Raw genomic sequence first — 15,193 nt, forward strand, 5'->3', positions numbered from 1 at the left:
ACTCCTTCCACTGACAGAGTGCCCGACGACGAGGGTAGGTGCACCCTGGCTGATTCAGCTGGACTCACGGACGGTGGGTGACTTGTCAGTGGATGAAGCAAGTGATATCCGAGAAGAGGCATTGAGAACAAATGACAGGAGGACGTTAAGGAAGCGTGCTAGGAATAGCTACTGGATCCCGGTAAGAGGAATTTTACTTACCTGTTAGTATGGGAGGTGTGAGTAGCAAGGGAAATAGTCCTAAGGAAGGACAGGACAATCAGATAACTAAGCAAAGTCCATTAGGATTAATGCTATCTGATTGGGGTGTGGGGAAAACCCGTGGGAAAGACAAACAGACCATAGTCAGGTATTGCTGTCTGGAATGGGTTAAAAAAAAACCCGATAAAAGGGAATTCGGTATATTGGCCAAAGTTCGGATCTGATGAGGACTGGATGTGTCAGGCATTGAACATCTGACTCTATCAAAATCAAACAGATAATATTGAGAGCAGAGAATGTGCAGCCTAGCCTGCTGGCTCAGTGGATCGGTTGATCAACTGGTTTTGAATGAAAAGGAATGTAAGGACAAGAAGGATGAGGAAACGTTTGTCCCTGAAACACAAGGATGGGATGTGTTACATTCCCTTCCTCCACCTTATGCTCCTCCTATGCTGGCTCCTATCTTTCCCCTCTCTCCTTTGCTCTACCCTTCTGCACCTTCCCCTCCTCCCCCACAGCTAAAGAAAGGAGAAGAAAGTAGGGGTGGTATGATGACCTGTTCACAAAGTACTAGATTACCACCTCAATTGACAAGAGAGAGAGAGGAGACTTTGATTCAAAACAGTGTGAGACCCTCCGGGAGGGAAGGGCAGAACCCTTTGATTCATTTCCCGGAGAGCAGGAATCTAGCCCAAAAAACAGAAAGGAAAGGCTAAGATTTTGATGCAGGCAGTCAAGGAAGTCGTGAAGGGACAGCAAGGAAAGGGTAGGGGCTGTGTGCCAGCTCCTGGACATTGGGAGGAGCTCTGGGAGTGGGAGAGTGGAGACCAGAGCAGGGACAAGGGTAGAGGGGAATTCCAGGGACGACGACCGTTCCTGGGACCTCGTGGTAATCCCGGTAGGAATTGGGAAACAGGAGCATTAGTTTGCTACCATTATAAAAAGGAGGGACATTTTAAGAGAGAGTGCCCAATGTGAGCCAGGGAGATGCGATCTTACGCACTGATGTGTTGGAATATAGGGGTTAATTAATCATAGAAAATATGTAGAATATATGCTTATGTACTATTCAGTTTGTATACATGAATCCAGTACTATGTAACAATTTAATATTTACCTCATGGTGAAGGGAAAGAGTAATGTAAGTAAGGGGCAGCCACAGTATGTAGCAAAGTTGGCTGATTACAGTAGGTTTAGAATTGCCTGCTCCCAAAATACAAAAGAGAGGATAAGTATGAAACAATTTAGTAGGAAGGTTGAGGTGTTGATTAGCACAAACAAAAAGAATCCTGACAGAGACTGTCAGTCAGAAACAAAGAGAATGGAATCAGTAAGAAGCTAAGATAGAAGGAGGTGTTTAGTAGAACAGAAGAATATGGCCAGATGAGAACAAAGAAATAATTAGAAATATCTGGGGTATGAATTGATTTCTGATCAAAGCAACAGGATATTCTGACCTTGAGGATTAAGATGGGAGCTCTACACCCCAGATAACTGCAGAGCAGGAAATTACTTGTGATAAATCTTATGCAAGAAATCTAGCAAAGAAAGCCAACTTTTGTTCTGTATGATAAGGTTGAGCTATATAAACTGTAGAGACTGGACAGTAGAGGTCAGTCTTGGTGAATAGCTCAGTGTGCAGGTGACCTTTGAACTCACGACTGAACCCGAGCTCTGTTAAGCTTTATTCTTGTGCTGTGTAATAAACTGATTGTTGAACCAAATATCTTCTCCTATCACTTCATTTAACGAACATGCTGGACTCAGACGACATATAGACTAAATTAAGGGTAGGGTAAAGCCAGAGTCCGACAGATGGAAGCAGATTATGAATGGGGAGGGTCACGGTTCTCAATCAATACACACCGTGGGGCTGCACAGAGAACCATTGGTAAATTTAAGCATAGAACCCCACAGTGGCAAGATGACTTTTTTAGTAGATTCTGGGGCAGCCCGGTCTAGTATTTTACAACCACCTGAGGGTGTTAAGATAGAGGGGACAGTGATGATTTCGGGAGTGGGAGGAAGAGATTTTACGGTCCCTGTATTAAGGGATGTAAGAATACAAATGGGAGAGAAGATAGTAACGGAGGACATTCTACTGGTTCCCCAAGCTGGAGTTTGTTTGTTAGGACGAGATTTACAGGACCAATTGGCTATCGGCACCAGACCACAGGAATCAGGTATCGGGGTTCAATTGTATGTATTAATCAAGGAGGATTGGGAACTAATAAACCCTGGAGTATGGGCAAAAAGAGGCAATAGAGGAGTGTTAGATATTCCTCCCTTTCAAGTTACTTTAAAAGATCCTGAGCAAGTAATTAGACGAAAGCAGTATCCAATTCCGATGGCTGGCCGAAAGGGGCTGCAGCCAGTAATTGACCAGTTGGTGAAAGATGGTATACTCGAACCTTGTATGTCACCTTTTAATACCCCTACCCCTGAGGCGAACGACCAGTACATATCCAAATATTTAAAGGGACTTTCTGCCTCTCTATACGAATTAAAATGGAAGGGTTTATTAGCTCAAACCCCACCCCTGGAGCATCCTATTCATTTTATTAAATATGGTGATTGGGTATATGTAAAAGCATGGCAGGATCACCAACTAAAACCTGTCTGGGACGGCCCCTATTGTGTACTTTTGATTACAGACACTGCAGTGTGAATGAAAGAAAAGGGGTGGACTCACATAGAATGAATTAAACAAACTGCTGATCTACGGACTAAAGACATTGATAATCTACCCTCCACCTGGCGTGCAGTCCTTCATCCTTCTGATCTGAAAGTTACACTACGCCGGGAAAAAGTGCTGTAATGTTGTTTTTACCATTTGCTGTTTTGTTTACTTGTTGGTTCCCAATTTTTGGGAAATCACCACGTTTCTCACAATGTATAAAGTCCTTCTGGAACAGGGGCAGCAGAGGTGACAATTATTTACCTTTAGAATGCAGACAGGGCGCAGGTATAGAGTATAGTCATAATGGGGTACCTTATTTAGTATGGGTTAATATAGGATCCCAACATGGACCAGGGGAACAGAATGGCCCTAGGGGAGTAGACTTGGTTTGTATTCCGGCCTCTACAGATATTAAAGAGAGGAGTTTTAAAGAGATAGCACAAAGAAGATGGTGGGACAATGACAGACAGAATGTTAGTCAGGATTGTACATGTAGTAGAGATAGAGTGAATACATATGCTAATGTTCACAGACAGGCTGCAACTCACAGGTTAAGTGACAAGAAACACCCCTCCCCAACTTGGTCTCCTGTAAATCATCCTTTGGGTCACACAGACATTCGGAATGTTAAGAACCACGACTGTAAGGGGAGTTCCAGTTGTAAATGACGTAAGCTGCTCCAGAACACCACAGCTGCTTGGCATTTAAATCGTTTAATCAGACTCCAGCCTTGGAGATCATCACCAAACAGACAGTGATGGCCCTGAATTTATGGGCTGAAGAAAGACGACAGATACGAGCCACAGTTCAACAAAACCACCTGGCTCTCGATTACTCGTTGGCTGCTGAAGGCAGCGTTTGTGAAAGACTGGTTAATGGCAATGCTCACAATGGTCAGGCGGTTAAAGACACTTCTTCAGGAGTTTGAAAATCTTCCCATGCCCAGGTTCAGACTTGGCAACCTTGGTCCAGTGTGGGATGGACTAGACTTTTTATTGGTAACTGGAGTCTGATACCCACAGCCCTTATAGCAGCTGGACACGCTATTCTGGCCATTATGGTCCCCTGCCTAAAGACTTGTGTGCAGTATTTAATTCAACGGACCCCTCATCAGAACACTATAACCCAAAGGATGTATGTTTCCCAAATTCTGTCTGATGATGCTGAGACTGCAGTTCATTTACTGACCCACTGGGAAAAAGACCAAGTTTATAAGTAATACATTCCAGTTGAGAATTCACGAAGCGTAGCTAAAAGAAAAGTGAGGATTGTGAGAGATGAGTAAAACTAATATGAAAATATGAAAGATGAAGAAAACTAGTATGGATATATGTGTAATGAATAAAGCCAGTATGAATAGGATAAGAATAGATAATAGAATGTAGGAAGTAAAGTTAGTCTGAATAAGATAAGGGTCTTCTAGCCTTAGACAGAATTAGCAAGTTCTGCATATGTAATGAGTACTTAGACAGAATTAGCAAGTTCTGCATATAAGAAGTTAGTAAGCCCTGAGGGTCGGGAAGGTGTGAATAAAGACAAAGGCAGGTTTGTGAATAAGGACAATGACATGATGGGACACCGACAGGATACCCCCTGGTCCTCCAAGTTCACAGAAACAGCACGTAGGCAGACAGGATTGCATAATGCCAAACTCATCCAGGAGGCAGAAGAATGTAAGGGGGAGGGTACTTCTATACTGAAATAAACTGTATAAAAGTTGGGTGAGCCCCAGTATGTGTGTGTATTCCCAGGGTAAGGGGAAGCACCCAACTTTGCATTGTTGTATAATAAATGTTCTTTGTTCTCAATTTTTGTCTTGAGCAATTTCTGTCAAGGTACTTCTGTTTCTCACAAAACTATCCTTGTGGGCCACAATACCCAGATACTGAAGCTCACAAACAGATTTTGAAACATGCTTAGCAATATCAGATATATTAGTGGATACATCAGGCCATGTCCCCCATGGGCAACTCCCTCAGAATGGCCTCAACATTACAAATCCAATTGCTGGCATCAAAGCAGTGGTTAAGCCAGATCAGCAGGAGCACAAGATGGAAGACCTGGAACAAAGAAGCCTGACACTCATGATGCTGTAAGCGTTCAATATTTAAACAATCTAAACCATCCTGTGCCTCAATAGCTACCCACCGAGTGTTACCCTGGGCAGGTGTCACTATTTCCCCTTTTACAGGAGGGCCACTACCTGTTGGTGCCACCCATACCTTTTGTCCGGCATTCTCTGGCTTGGGAATGGGGGCAATTACTGTTTTTCCTCTGGAATAGGCTGTAGTTCAGAAGCGTAAAGAAGTCGGTAGAAAGGTGTACCTCCCTTCAGAGGGCGATGATTCAAAGTGTCGACTGTCTGCTGCAGCACATGGCACCACCCCTTCAGGGTCCCCAGTGGTGTTAACAAACGAATTTGTTCCTTCAGTAAGCCATTCATTCGTTCAACTAACCCGGCAGCCTGTGGGTAATAAGGAATATGGTGGACCCATAAGATACTGTTGTCAGTTGCCCAATCACAGATTGCCTTCCCAGAGAAGTGTGAGCCATTATCAAACTGAATTTCTTCTGGTACATCATAATGAGAAATTAAATGGTTTGGTCCTTGGATAGTGCTAGCTTGGTCAGCCGTCTTGGGAAAAGCAAAAACCAGGCCCGAAAAGGTGTCAACCATTACAGGACGTAATGTTTACCTATACAGTCTGGCATGGGGCCTATGTAGTTAATTTTCCAGACTGCAGCTGAGCGAGCTCCCCATCTTATTCGGCCATGCGGACCAGGAGGAATGGTGCGGGACTTCACAAGCTGGCATGCTGGGCATGTATGCACGACCATGTGGACATCGACCTGATGGATGGGTAAGGCATGTGTACGGGCCCACATAGCTGATCCCTTCTTCCCCAAATGACCACTCTGTTCATGTGCCCATCGAGCCAGGGGGACAATATCGGCACGGCTGATAGTGGCAAGCTGATCTGCTACTGCATTATGTTGTGCCATGTTCGTCATCGCATTGGTATGGGCGTCAACTTGATATACCGTTATCTCACGATGATGGGAAGCATCCCATAACAGCTGCCACAACTGTTTGCCCCATACTGGGTGGACATGCACCAGCCAGTCATCCTTTTGCCAATCAGGCATCCATACCACTAGTCCATTAGCCACAGCCCAGAAATCAGTAAACAAGCGAAGAGGGTGATCATGGGGGTCTAGTGGTAAAATGACCACCTTCAACTCAGCATACTGACTGGAGCCACCATCCCCCTCCTCCAATAAGTGAGTTCCTGAACTGGGATAGTAAGCCACCACCTTCCACTTCTACTTTCCTTGCACCCACTGGCTGCTACCATCAGTAAACCAAGCATCCTCTTGTTCTGCTTCCTGTACCATCTCTTCCGTGGCCCTTTGGATCATCACATCATCAATATAATGGTGAATTGAGAGGGAAGGCGATACTGTCACCGTCTCCAAATCACAAGCAATTAGGCTGTGGGAAATAGTGGGAGAGTGTACATAGCCCTGAGGGAGGCAGGTGAAGGTATACTGACGCCCCTTCCAGGTAAAAGCGAACTGATCCAGTGAGATCTCGTCTATAAGAATACTGAAGAAGGCATTAGTGAGATCAATGACAGCATACCATGTTCCTGAGTTCCCAGTGCCAATGTTTTCAATAAGGGTAACAATGTCCGGAATTGCCAAAGTGAGTGGTGGGGCATGTTTGTTCAAAAAATGATAGTCAACTGTCATTCTCCAGGAGCCATCCAGCTTCTAGACCGGTCAAACAGGGCTATTAAAGGGCGACATTGCGGGCCTCACTACCCCTTCTTCTTGAAGATCATCGATGGAGGCAGTAATCTCTTCCTGCCCCCCAGGGAGGTGATATTGTGGAATGCATACTGGTTTTGGGGGGGGGGGGGGGTGGCACCATCACAGGATCCCACTTAGCCCGACCCACCACTAATCTTTATGTAATAGTCCGAATTCCAAATGCCAATCCCCCTTGGCTAGTATTAAGGGCCGTACTGGCCAACATATTGATACCCAGGATACAGTCGTCAGTGGCAGCCACCAGGGCATGTAACCAGACAGGGGAAGGGCCATCACCCACCATGGTGCAGACTTTTATTTCCTTCACCAGGGTGATCGCTCCTCCCATCCCCTCTATTCGAAATGTTGGTCCAGTCCAGAGGTCAGGGTTACCCGGAATCACCGAGTGCTCCTTGGTATCGACCAAGGCCAAATATTGGTGGTCGTTACCCCCACCCCAATGGACTGTTAACGGTATGTAGGGCCGTGGATCCCCGTGTATCCGTCGTATCTCAAAGGAGTAGACACGGGGGTCCTGTCCACACCCTCACCCCCCCCCCATGTACCCACAGCCTCAAACGCCCTGCACACAAGGCAGAGGTCAGGGCCTGCTGATGAATTACTGCTATACCCTCTTCTGGGGTGCCCCAATTGTTCTGTAAATGTAAATCCCAATCTACTGGTGATGGGTATACTTGTAGCAGGGCATCCCCTAGAGTGGCAAGTAAGTAATCCACCTCTCTTCCTCTACCCTGCAGCTCAGCAGTGACCCGGATATCAGTAGTCAATGTTCCTAATCCCAACAATTCCTCAGGGGTTAAACACGCAGGAGCCAGGCTACCAGAGTTTCTCCTGCCTTTTGCCTATATCGATCTCCAATGGCAGCCAGCTCTTTTATCGCTCTGTTATTGACTGCTCTTGACCTCTGCTCCCACTTTGGCCCACAGGGTCCTTTGCCCAGTGGACGGGACGAGGCCTAGGCCATCCTGTAGAGGGGGTGGGCCATTGAGCATAAGCAGGGGTTTGGGTATTTTCCTCTGGGTCCTCTTGGGAGATCAGGTATCTATCCCTTCATTCTCTTCCCTTACATCATCCCCCCTTTCATCTGTTTGGGAAGTCTGCTGCCTTATGGGGCGGGCATGAACAGCAGGTGGAGAGGGCAGTATGTTAGGCACATGCTGAGGAGTATCTGCATTATTACCATGGTCATCTTTCCAGATATTCCCGCCCCATTCATCAATTACATCAGGATCGTCGCCATTCCTTATCATGGCACGAATACGATGTGGGTCGGGTTCTACTCCATGCCTTTCTTTATCTGCACAGAGCTGCTGCCGGAGTTTAATATTATGGCAGATCGTTTGGACATGCTTATCGGCTCGGTCCTGACTGGCGCAAACAATCTCACTCATCATGGAACAGCGTTGTCACAGGGCTTCTAGCTCCTCCTCTAGTTGCTCTCTCTTAAGCTGAGATTCTACTTCTCGCTGAACTAATTCTGCTTCACGCTGAACGGAGTGGCGTAAGGCTGTGGCCAGCAGCCAAAAACCATCTGTCAGCATCCCCTTTTTAACCAGGAAATTTACTTTCTCGAAGGAGAGTGGCAACCCGCTCTCCCAGAGGTGCACTTGATGGGTCTAACTTCTCATCCCAACTAATAGGTGGTCCCAACAAAGACAGGTATTGGCCAACATGCCAAACCTATCGTCTTTGGAAGTCCATCCCGGAATCAAGAACTGCTCAGGGCTCACCTCTTTCATTCAGCGAAACATCTTGAGACCAACCCTGCTCGCTGCGCCAATTGTCTTGGGTAAACTTATACCTCTCATTTTGTTCGTTTTAGATTGGTCACAGTGTTTGAGCTACCGAAAGAAAATAGACACACACACACACCAAGTACAGTTCAGTTTATACAAGGCTTTATTACTAAATCTAAAGCTGAATTCACACTACAATATGCAAGCCCTTCCCAATTATACTTATCAATGCCTGGACTGGTCCCAACTGCCGAAGTGAGGCAACGACTGCACACTTGTAGTAGGTTGTCGGGGCGCCGATAGCAGCTTCTCTACCTCCCTCGACCGGGACGTTAGCTGGACTCTTGAAGTTCTTCTTCTTGCTGAGAGATGTTGCCACCTCTTGGAGAGTCTCAAACTTCAGCAGTGGGACCATGGCTTATATTACCCAAAAGTTGTTTACTGCAGATCTTATCTCTTTGAACAAATGATTTAATTATTTTCAAGGTCTCCCGACTGTCTGCGACCAACAAAAGACAACTGCATCTCTGGGCCTCATGGTGGAAGTTGGATAATGTCTACTGATTCATATGCATCCCTGGGCCCCATTGTGGAATTTAGGTGTGTGTACTAATTCATATACAACAAGCAAGTTCCCAGCCTTGGCTGCAAAAGTAAGAAACGCGGTTTAAATCTTCCATTACAACATCCCGACACACAAACATTTACACTTAGCACTATTGCACAAACACAAAACTTACACATAAACGCATACCACACACACACATACAATTACACAAAAACACCCCCATAAATACTTACACATAAACATCACCCACAAACATACACCAACACATAAACACCCCAAACCCATACAATTACATATACACACCCACCCACACACCCATACATGCACATAAACAGCCTCCACACACATACACTTATACTTAAACAACCCCACATAAACATACATGTGACGCCCTCAAACACACATACACTTACACATGAACACACCCCAACACACAAACACTTACACTTAGCACCATTGCACAAACACAAAACTTACACATAAACACACACCACACACACATACACTTACACAAAAACACCCCATACATACACTTACACATAAACAACACCCACACACATGCACCTAGTCATACGTAACCCCACACACATAAACACACCCACACACATACCCTTACACATAAACAACCCCCACACACATACACTTACAAATAAACACCCCTCCACACACATATACAATTGAACATAAACACCCCATACACCTACACTTACACATAAACTCACCCCACACATACTCTTAAAACACTCCCCACATATGCACTTACACATAAACATTACCCACAAACATATACCTACACATAAACACTCACAACACATACACTTACACATAAACACCCACCCACACACACAACATACACGCACAAAAACACCATCCACACACATACTCTTAAAACTCACCCCACATATACTCTTACACATAAACATCACCCACTAACATACACCTACACATATACACCTACACATAAACACCCACTCTCATACACAACATATACACATATAAACACCCTCCACACACGTTCACCTACACATAAACACCCCCTGCACACATACACTTGCACATAAACACCCACCCACACACACACATACACTTAAACATAAACACCCTCCACACACATACACTTATACATAAACAACCCCACATAAACATACACATACCGCCCAAATGCACATACACTTACACATGAACACATCCCGACACACAAACACTTACACTTAGCACCATTGCACAAACACAAAATTTACACATAAACACATACCACACACACATACACTTACACAAAACACCCCCTCACACACACATACACATAAACACCCCCATATATACTTACACATAAACATCACCCACAAACATACACCTACACATAAATACCCCAACCCATACATTTACACATACACACCAACCCACACACCCATACACACACATAAACATCCTCCACACACATACACTTACACATAAACACCTCCACACACATACACTTAAACATAAATGCCCCACACCTACACATACACTTCCACATGAATACACACCACACGCATTCACTTACACATAAACACCCCCCACACACATACACATAAACAACCCCACATAAACATACACATAAACCCCAAACACACATACACTTACACATGAACACACCCCGCCACACAAACACTTACAGTTAACTCCATCACACAAACACAAACACTTACACATAAACACCCCCCAACATTCACATACACCTGCACTTAGACACTCCCACACACATTCACTGGGACATAAACAACCCCCATACAGAAACATCGACATAAATACCCCCTACATACATACACTTACACATAAACAAACCCCCAGAAACATACACTAATACATACACATCCCACAAACACATACAGAAACACATTAACAATCCCCACACACATACACTCATAAACAAGCCCCGACACATAGACTTACACAGTTATATGCCCACGCATAAGCATTTACATATAACCACGCCCCGCACACATTCACTTACACATAAATACCCCACAACAAATACATCCACTTACATTTTTACAGCTCCATACACATACAATTATACATAAAACCCTCCCACACACATACACCTACACATAAACACCCTCCACACACACATACACTTACACATAAACACCACCCCACATATATGCTCCTAGACATATGGAACCCCACACACAAATACACATACACATAAACACACCCACACACATACACTTACATATAAACAACCCCCACACAGATACACTTACAAATAAACACCCCTCCACACACTCACATACTGTTGACCATAAACAACTCCATACACCAATACTTACACATTAACACACCCCACACACATACACTTACACATAAATACTCCCATGTACACTTACACATAAAAATCACCCACAAATATACACCTACACATAATCACCCCCAACACATACACTTACACATAAACACCCACCTACACACACATACATGCACATAAACACCCTCCACACACATACACTTACACATAAACAACCCCCATACACATACACTTATACATAAACAACCCCACATAAACATACACATAACCACATCCACACATACATTTACACATGAACACACCCTGCCATGCAAACTCTTACATTTAACTCCATCACTTGCTTTCTCCACCTCTTTTTCCCCACCTCTGTTTCTCCACCTGTGTTTCCAACCATTTGTTTTAACACCTCAGTTTCTCCACCTCTTTTTCCACCCCTCTGTTTCCACCCGTTTCCACCCATATGTTTTAACACCTCTGTTTCTCCACCTCTGTTTCCACTCACCTGTTTCCACCTCTCCATTTCCATACCTCTGTTTCCACCCCTCTGTTTCCACTCCTCTGATTCCCCACTCCTCTTTCCCCACATCTATTTCCCCACCTCTGTTTCTACACCTCTGTTTCCACCCACTGGTTCCCCACCTCTGTTTACACCCCGCTATTTCCACAAGTCTATTTCCACACCTCTGTTTCTCCACTTCCATTTCTGTACCTTGATTTCACCACTCTGTTTCCACACCACTGTTTCCCTACCTCAGTATCTGCACTTCCGTTTCTATATCTCTGATTCCACCCCTCTGTTCCCACACCTCTGTTTCTCTACCTCTTTTTTTACTCCTCAGTTAACACCCATCATTTTGACCCCTCTGTTTCCTAACCTCTGTTTCTCCACCTCTGTTTCCACCCGGCTGTTTCCACCCATCTGTTACCACCCATCTGTTACCACCCATCTGTTACCACCCCTGTTTAAACCCCTCTGTTTCCTCCTCTCTGTTTCTTTTTTGACCTGTCTGTTTCCTCTCCCCTGTTTCCTCTCTATTTCCTCTCCTCAGTTTCGTCTCCTCTATTTCACTCCTCTGATTCACTCCTCTGTTTCCACACCTCAGTTTCAACCACTCTGTTTCAACCCATCTGTTTCCTCTCATCTGTTTCCTTTCCTCTATTTCCTCTCCTCTATTTCCTCTCCTCAGTTTTGTCTCCTCTATTTCACTCCTCTGTTTCCACACCTCAATTTCAACCACTCTGTTTCAATCCATCTGTTTCAACCCCTATGTTTCCAGCCCTCTGTTTCCTAACCTCTGTTTTCCCACCTCTCTTTACACCCCTGTTTCCACCCGTTTCCACACTTCCCTTTCCGCACCTCTGTTTCCACACCTCTCTTTCCACACCTCAGTGTCCCTACCTCAAGTTCAACACCTCTGTATCCAGCCCTCTGTTTCTACACCTCTGTTTCCCCACCTCGATTTATACACCTCTGTTCTAACACACTGTTTCCAACCCTCTATTTTGCCACCTGTTTCCACAACTCTGGTTTCACCCATCTGTTTCCAATTGTCTGATTCCACTTGTTTGATTCCACACCTCTGTTTCTCCACCTTCGATTCCACCCATCTGTTCCCACTCGTCTTTTTAACCCCTCTGATTCCACACCTGTTTCCCTACCTTGATTTCTCCACCTCTGTTTCCACCCCTATGTTTCCAACCCTCGGTCTCCACCCCTCTGTTTCAACACCGCTGTTTCCACCCCTCTGTTTTAACCCTTCTGTTTCCCTATCCTGCTTTCTCCACTTCTGTTTCCCCATCTCTATTTCTCCACCTCTGCGTCCACCTCTCTGTTTCCAACCATCTATTTTAACACCTGTTTCTCCACCTCTGTTTCCACCCATCAGTTTCCACTCACTTCCACTCATCTGTATATACTCATCTGTTTCCATGCCTGTGCTTCCACCCATCTGCTTCCACCCCTCTGTTTCCATCGCTCTGCTTCCACTTAACTGTTTACTCCCATCTGTTTCCCTACGTTGCTTTCTCCACCCCACTGTTTCTAAACATCAGTTTCAACAACTGTTTTTCCACCTCTGTTTCCACCTGCCAGATTCTACTCACCTGTTTCCACCCCTCTGTTTCGTCTCACCTGTTTCCACCCCTCTATTTCCCCACCTGTTTCCCCACCCCTATTTCTCCACCTCAGCTTCCACATCTCTGTTTCCATCACTCTGCTTCCACTTAACTGTTTACTCCCATCTGTTTCCCTACGTTGCTTTCTCCACCTCTATTTCCTCACCTCTGTTTCTCCACCTGTTTCCACCCCTCTGTTTCCACACATTAGTTTCCCTACCTCTGTCTCTGCACCTTGTTTCTACTCCACTATTTCCCCCCTCTGTTTCCATTCCTCTGTTTCCACACCACACTTTCAACCACTCTATTTCAACACCACTGTTTCCACCCCTGTTTCCATCCCCCTGTTTCTACACTGCTGTTTCCACACTGCTGTTTCCCCACCTCTGTTTCCACTCCTCTGTTTCCCCACTTCTGTATCTGCACCTGTTTCCACCCTCTGTTTCTACATCTGTTTCCCTTCCTCTGTTTCCACCTCTCTGTTTCCACTCCACTGTTTCCATACCTTTGTTTCAATCACTCTGTATCGACCCATCTGTTTCCACACCTTTCCCAACATCTTTTTCAACACCAATGTTTCCACCCCTCTGTTTCTACATCTGTTTCCAACTCGATTTCTACACCTGTTTCTAAACTTCTCTTTTTATGCCTCAGTTAACAACTCCCTTATTCCACCCCTCTGTTTCCACACCGCTGTCGCCCCACCACTCTTTCTCCACCACTGTTCCAATACTTCTGTTTCTTGACCTCTTTCCACCACTCTGTTTCCACCCCTCTGTTCGAACTCCTCTGTTTCTCACCTGTTTCCACCCATCTGTTTCCACTCCTCTATTTCAACCCCTGTCTTCCTGCACATCTATTTCCACCCTTTATGTTTCGACCTTTCTGTTTCCACTCCTGTTTCCCCAACTCTCTTTCCACCCCTATGATTCCACACACATCTTTCTGCACCTCTGACTCAACACCTGTTTCTACACCTCTGCTTCTACACACGTTTCCACCCCTCTGTTTCCCTTCCTCGGTTTTTACACCTCAGTTTCCACCTCTCTGTTTCCCCTCCTCTGTTTTCATTCCTCTGTTTCCCCACCTCAGTGTCAACAACTCTGTTTTGACCTGTCTGTTTCCACCCCTCTGTCTCCACCTCTGTTTCCACACCTGTTACTCCACCTCATTCCTCCCCTCAATTTACACACTAATTTCCACGTTTTTTTCCACACCTCTTTTTCCCCACCTCTGTTTCTCCACTTCCGTTTCTATACCTCTGTTTCCACACCTCTATTTCAACACCTCTGTTTCCCCTCTGTTTCTACAGCTCGGTTTCCCTACCTCGGATTCTACACCTCTGTTTCCAACCCTCTTTTTCCAACCCTCTGTTTTGCCACCTCTGTTTCCACTGCTCTTTTTCCACCTCTCTCTTTCCACACCTCTATTTCCCTACCTTGGTTTCTCAACCTCTGTTTCCACCCCTCATTTTCAACACCGCTGTTTCCCCACCTCTTTTCTCCACCTCTGTTTCCACCCATCTGTTACACCTCTGTTTCCACCCATCAGTTTCCCCTCACCTGTTTCAACCCTTGTTTCCACACCTCTGTTTCCCTACCTCGATTTCTACATTTCTATTTCCACCACTTTGTTTCCCCACCTCTATTTCCATTCCTCTGTTTCCACACCTCTTTTTCTACACCTTTGTTTCCGTACCTCAGTTTCTACACCTCAGTTTCCATCCCTCGGTTCCCAACCCTCTGTTTCGCCACCCCTCTGTTTCAATGCTG

At 45.3% G+C, this 15,193-nt stretch overlaps 1 protein-coding gene across 1 annotated transcript in view; it reads right to left on the reverse strand.

The window, feature by feature from the left end:
* Nucleotides 1–8,596: 8,596 nt before the first annotated feature.
* The window catches only part of LOC138752955 (rootletin-like), a 222,958-nt gene continuing 216,361 nt past the window's right edge, over nt 8,597–15,193 (reverse strand). Inside the window, exon 15 of the mRNA XM_069915555.1 lies at nt 8,597–9,096. Within this exon, the coding sequence (XP_069771656.1) occupies nt 9,061–9,096 (36 nt within the window). The 3' untranslated portion in view covers nt 8,597–9,060. The remainder of the gene's footprint in view (nt 9,097–15,193) is intronic.

This window comes from Narcine bancroftii, chromosome 2, assembly GCF_036971445.1.
Source record: "Narcine bancroftii isolate sNarBan1 chromosome 2, sNarBan1.hap1, whole genome shotgun sequence".
NCBI classification, from domain to species: Eukaryota; Metazoa; Chordata; class Chondrichthyes; order Torpediniformes; family Narcinidae; genus Narcine; species Narcine bancroftii.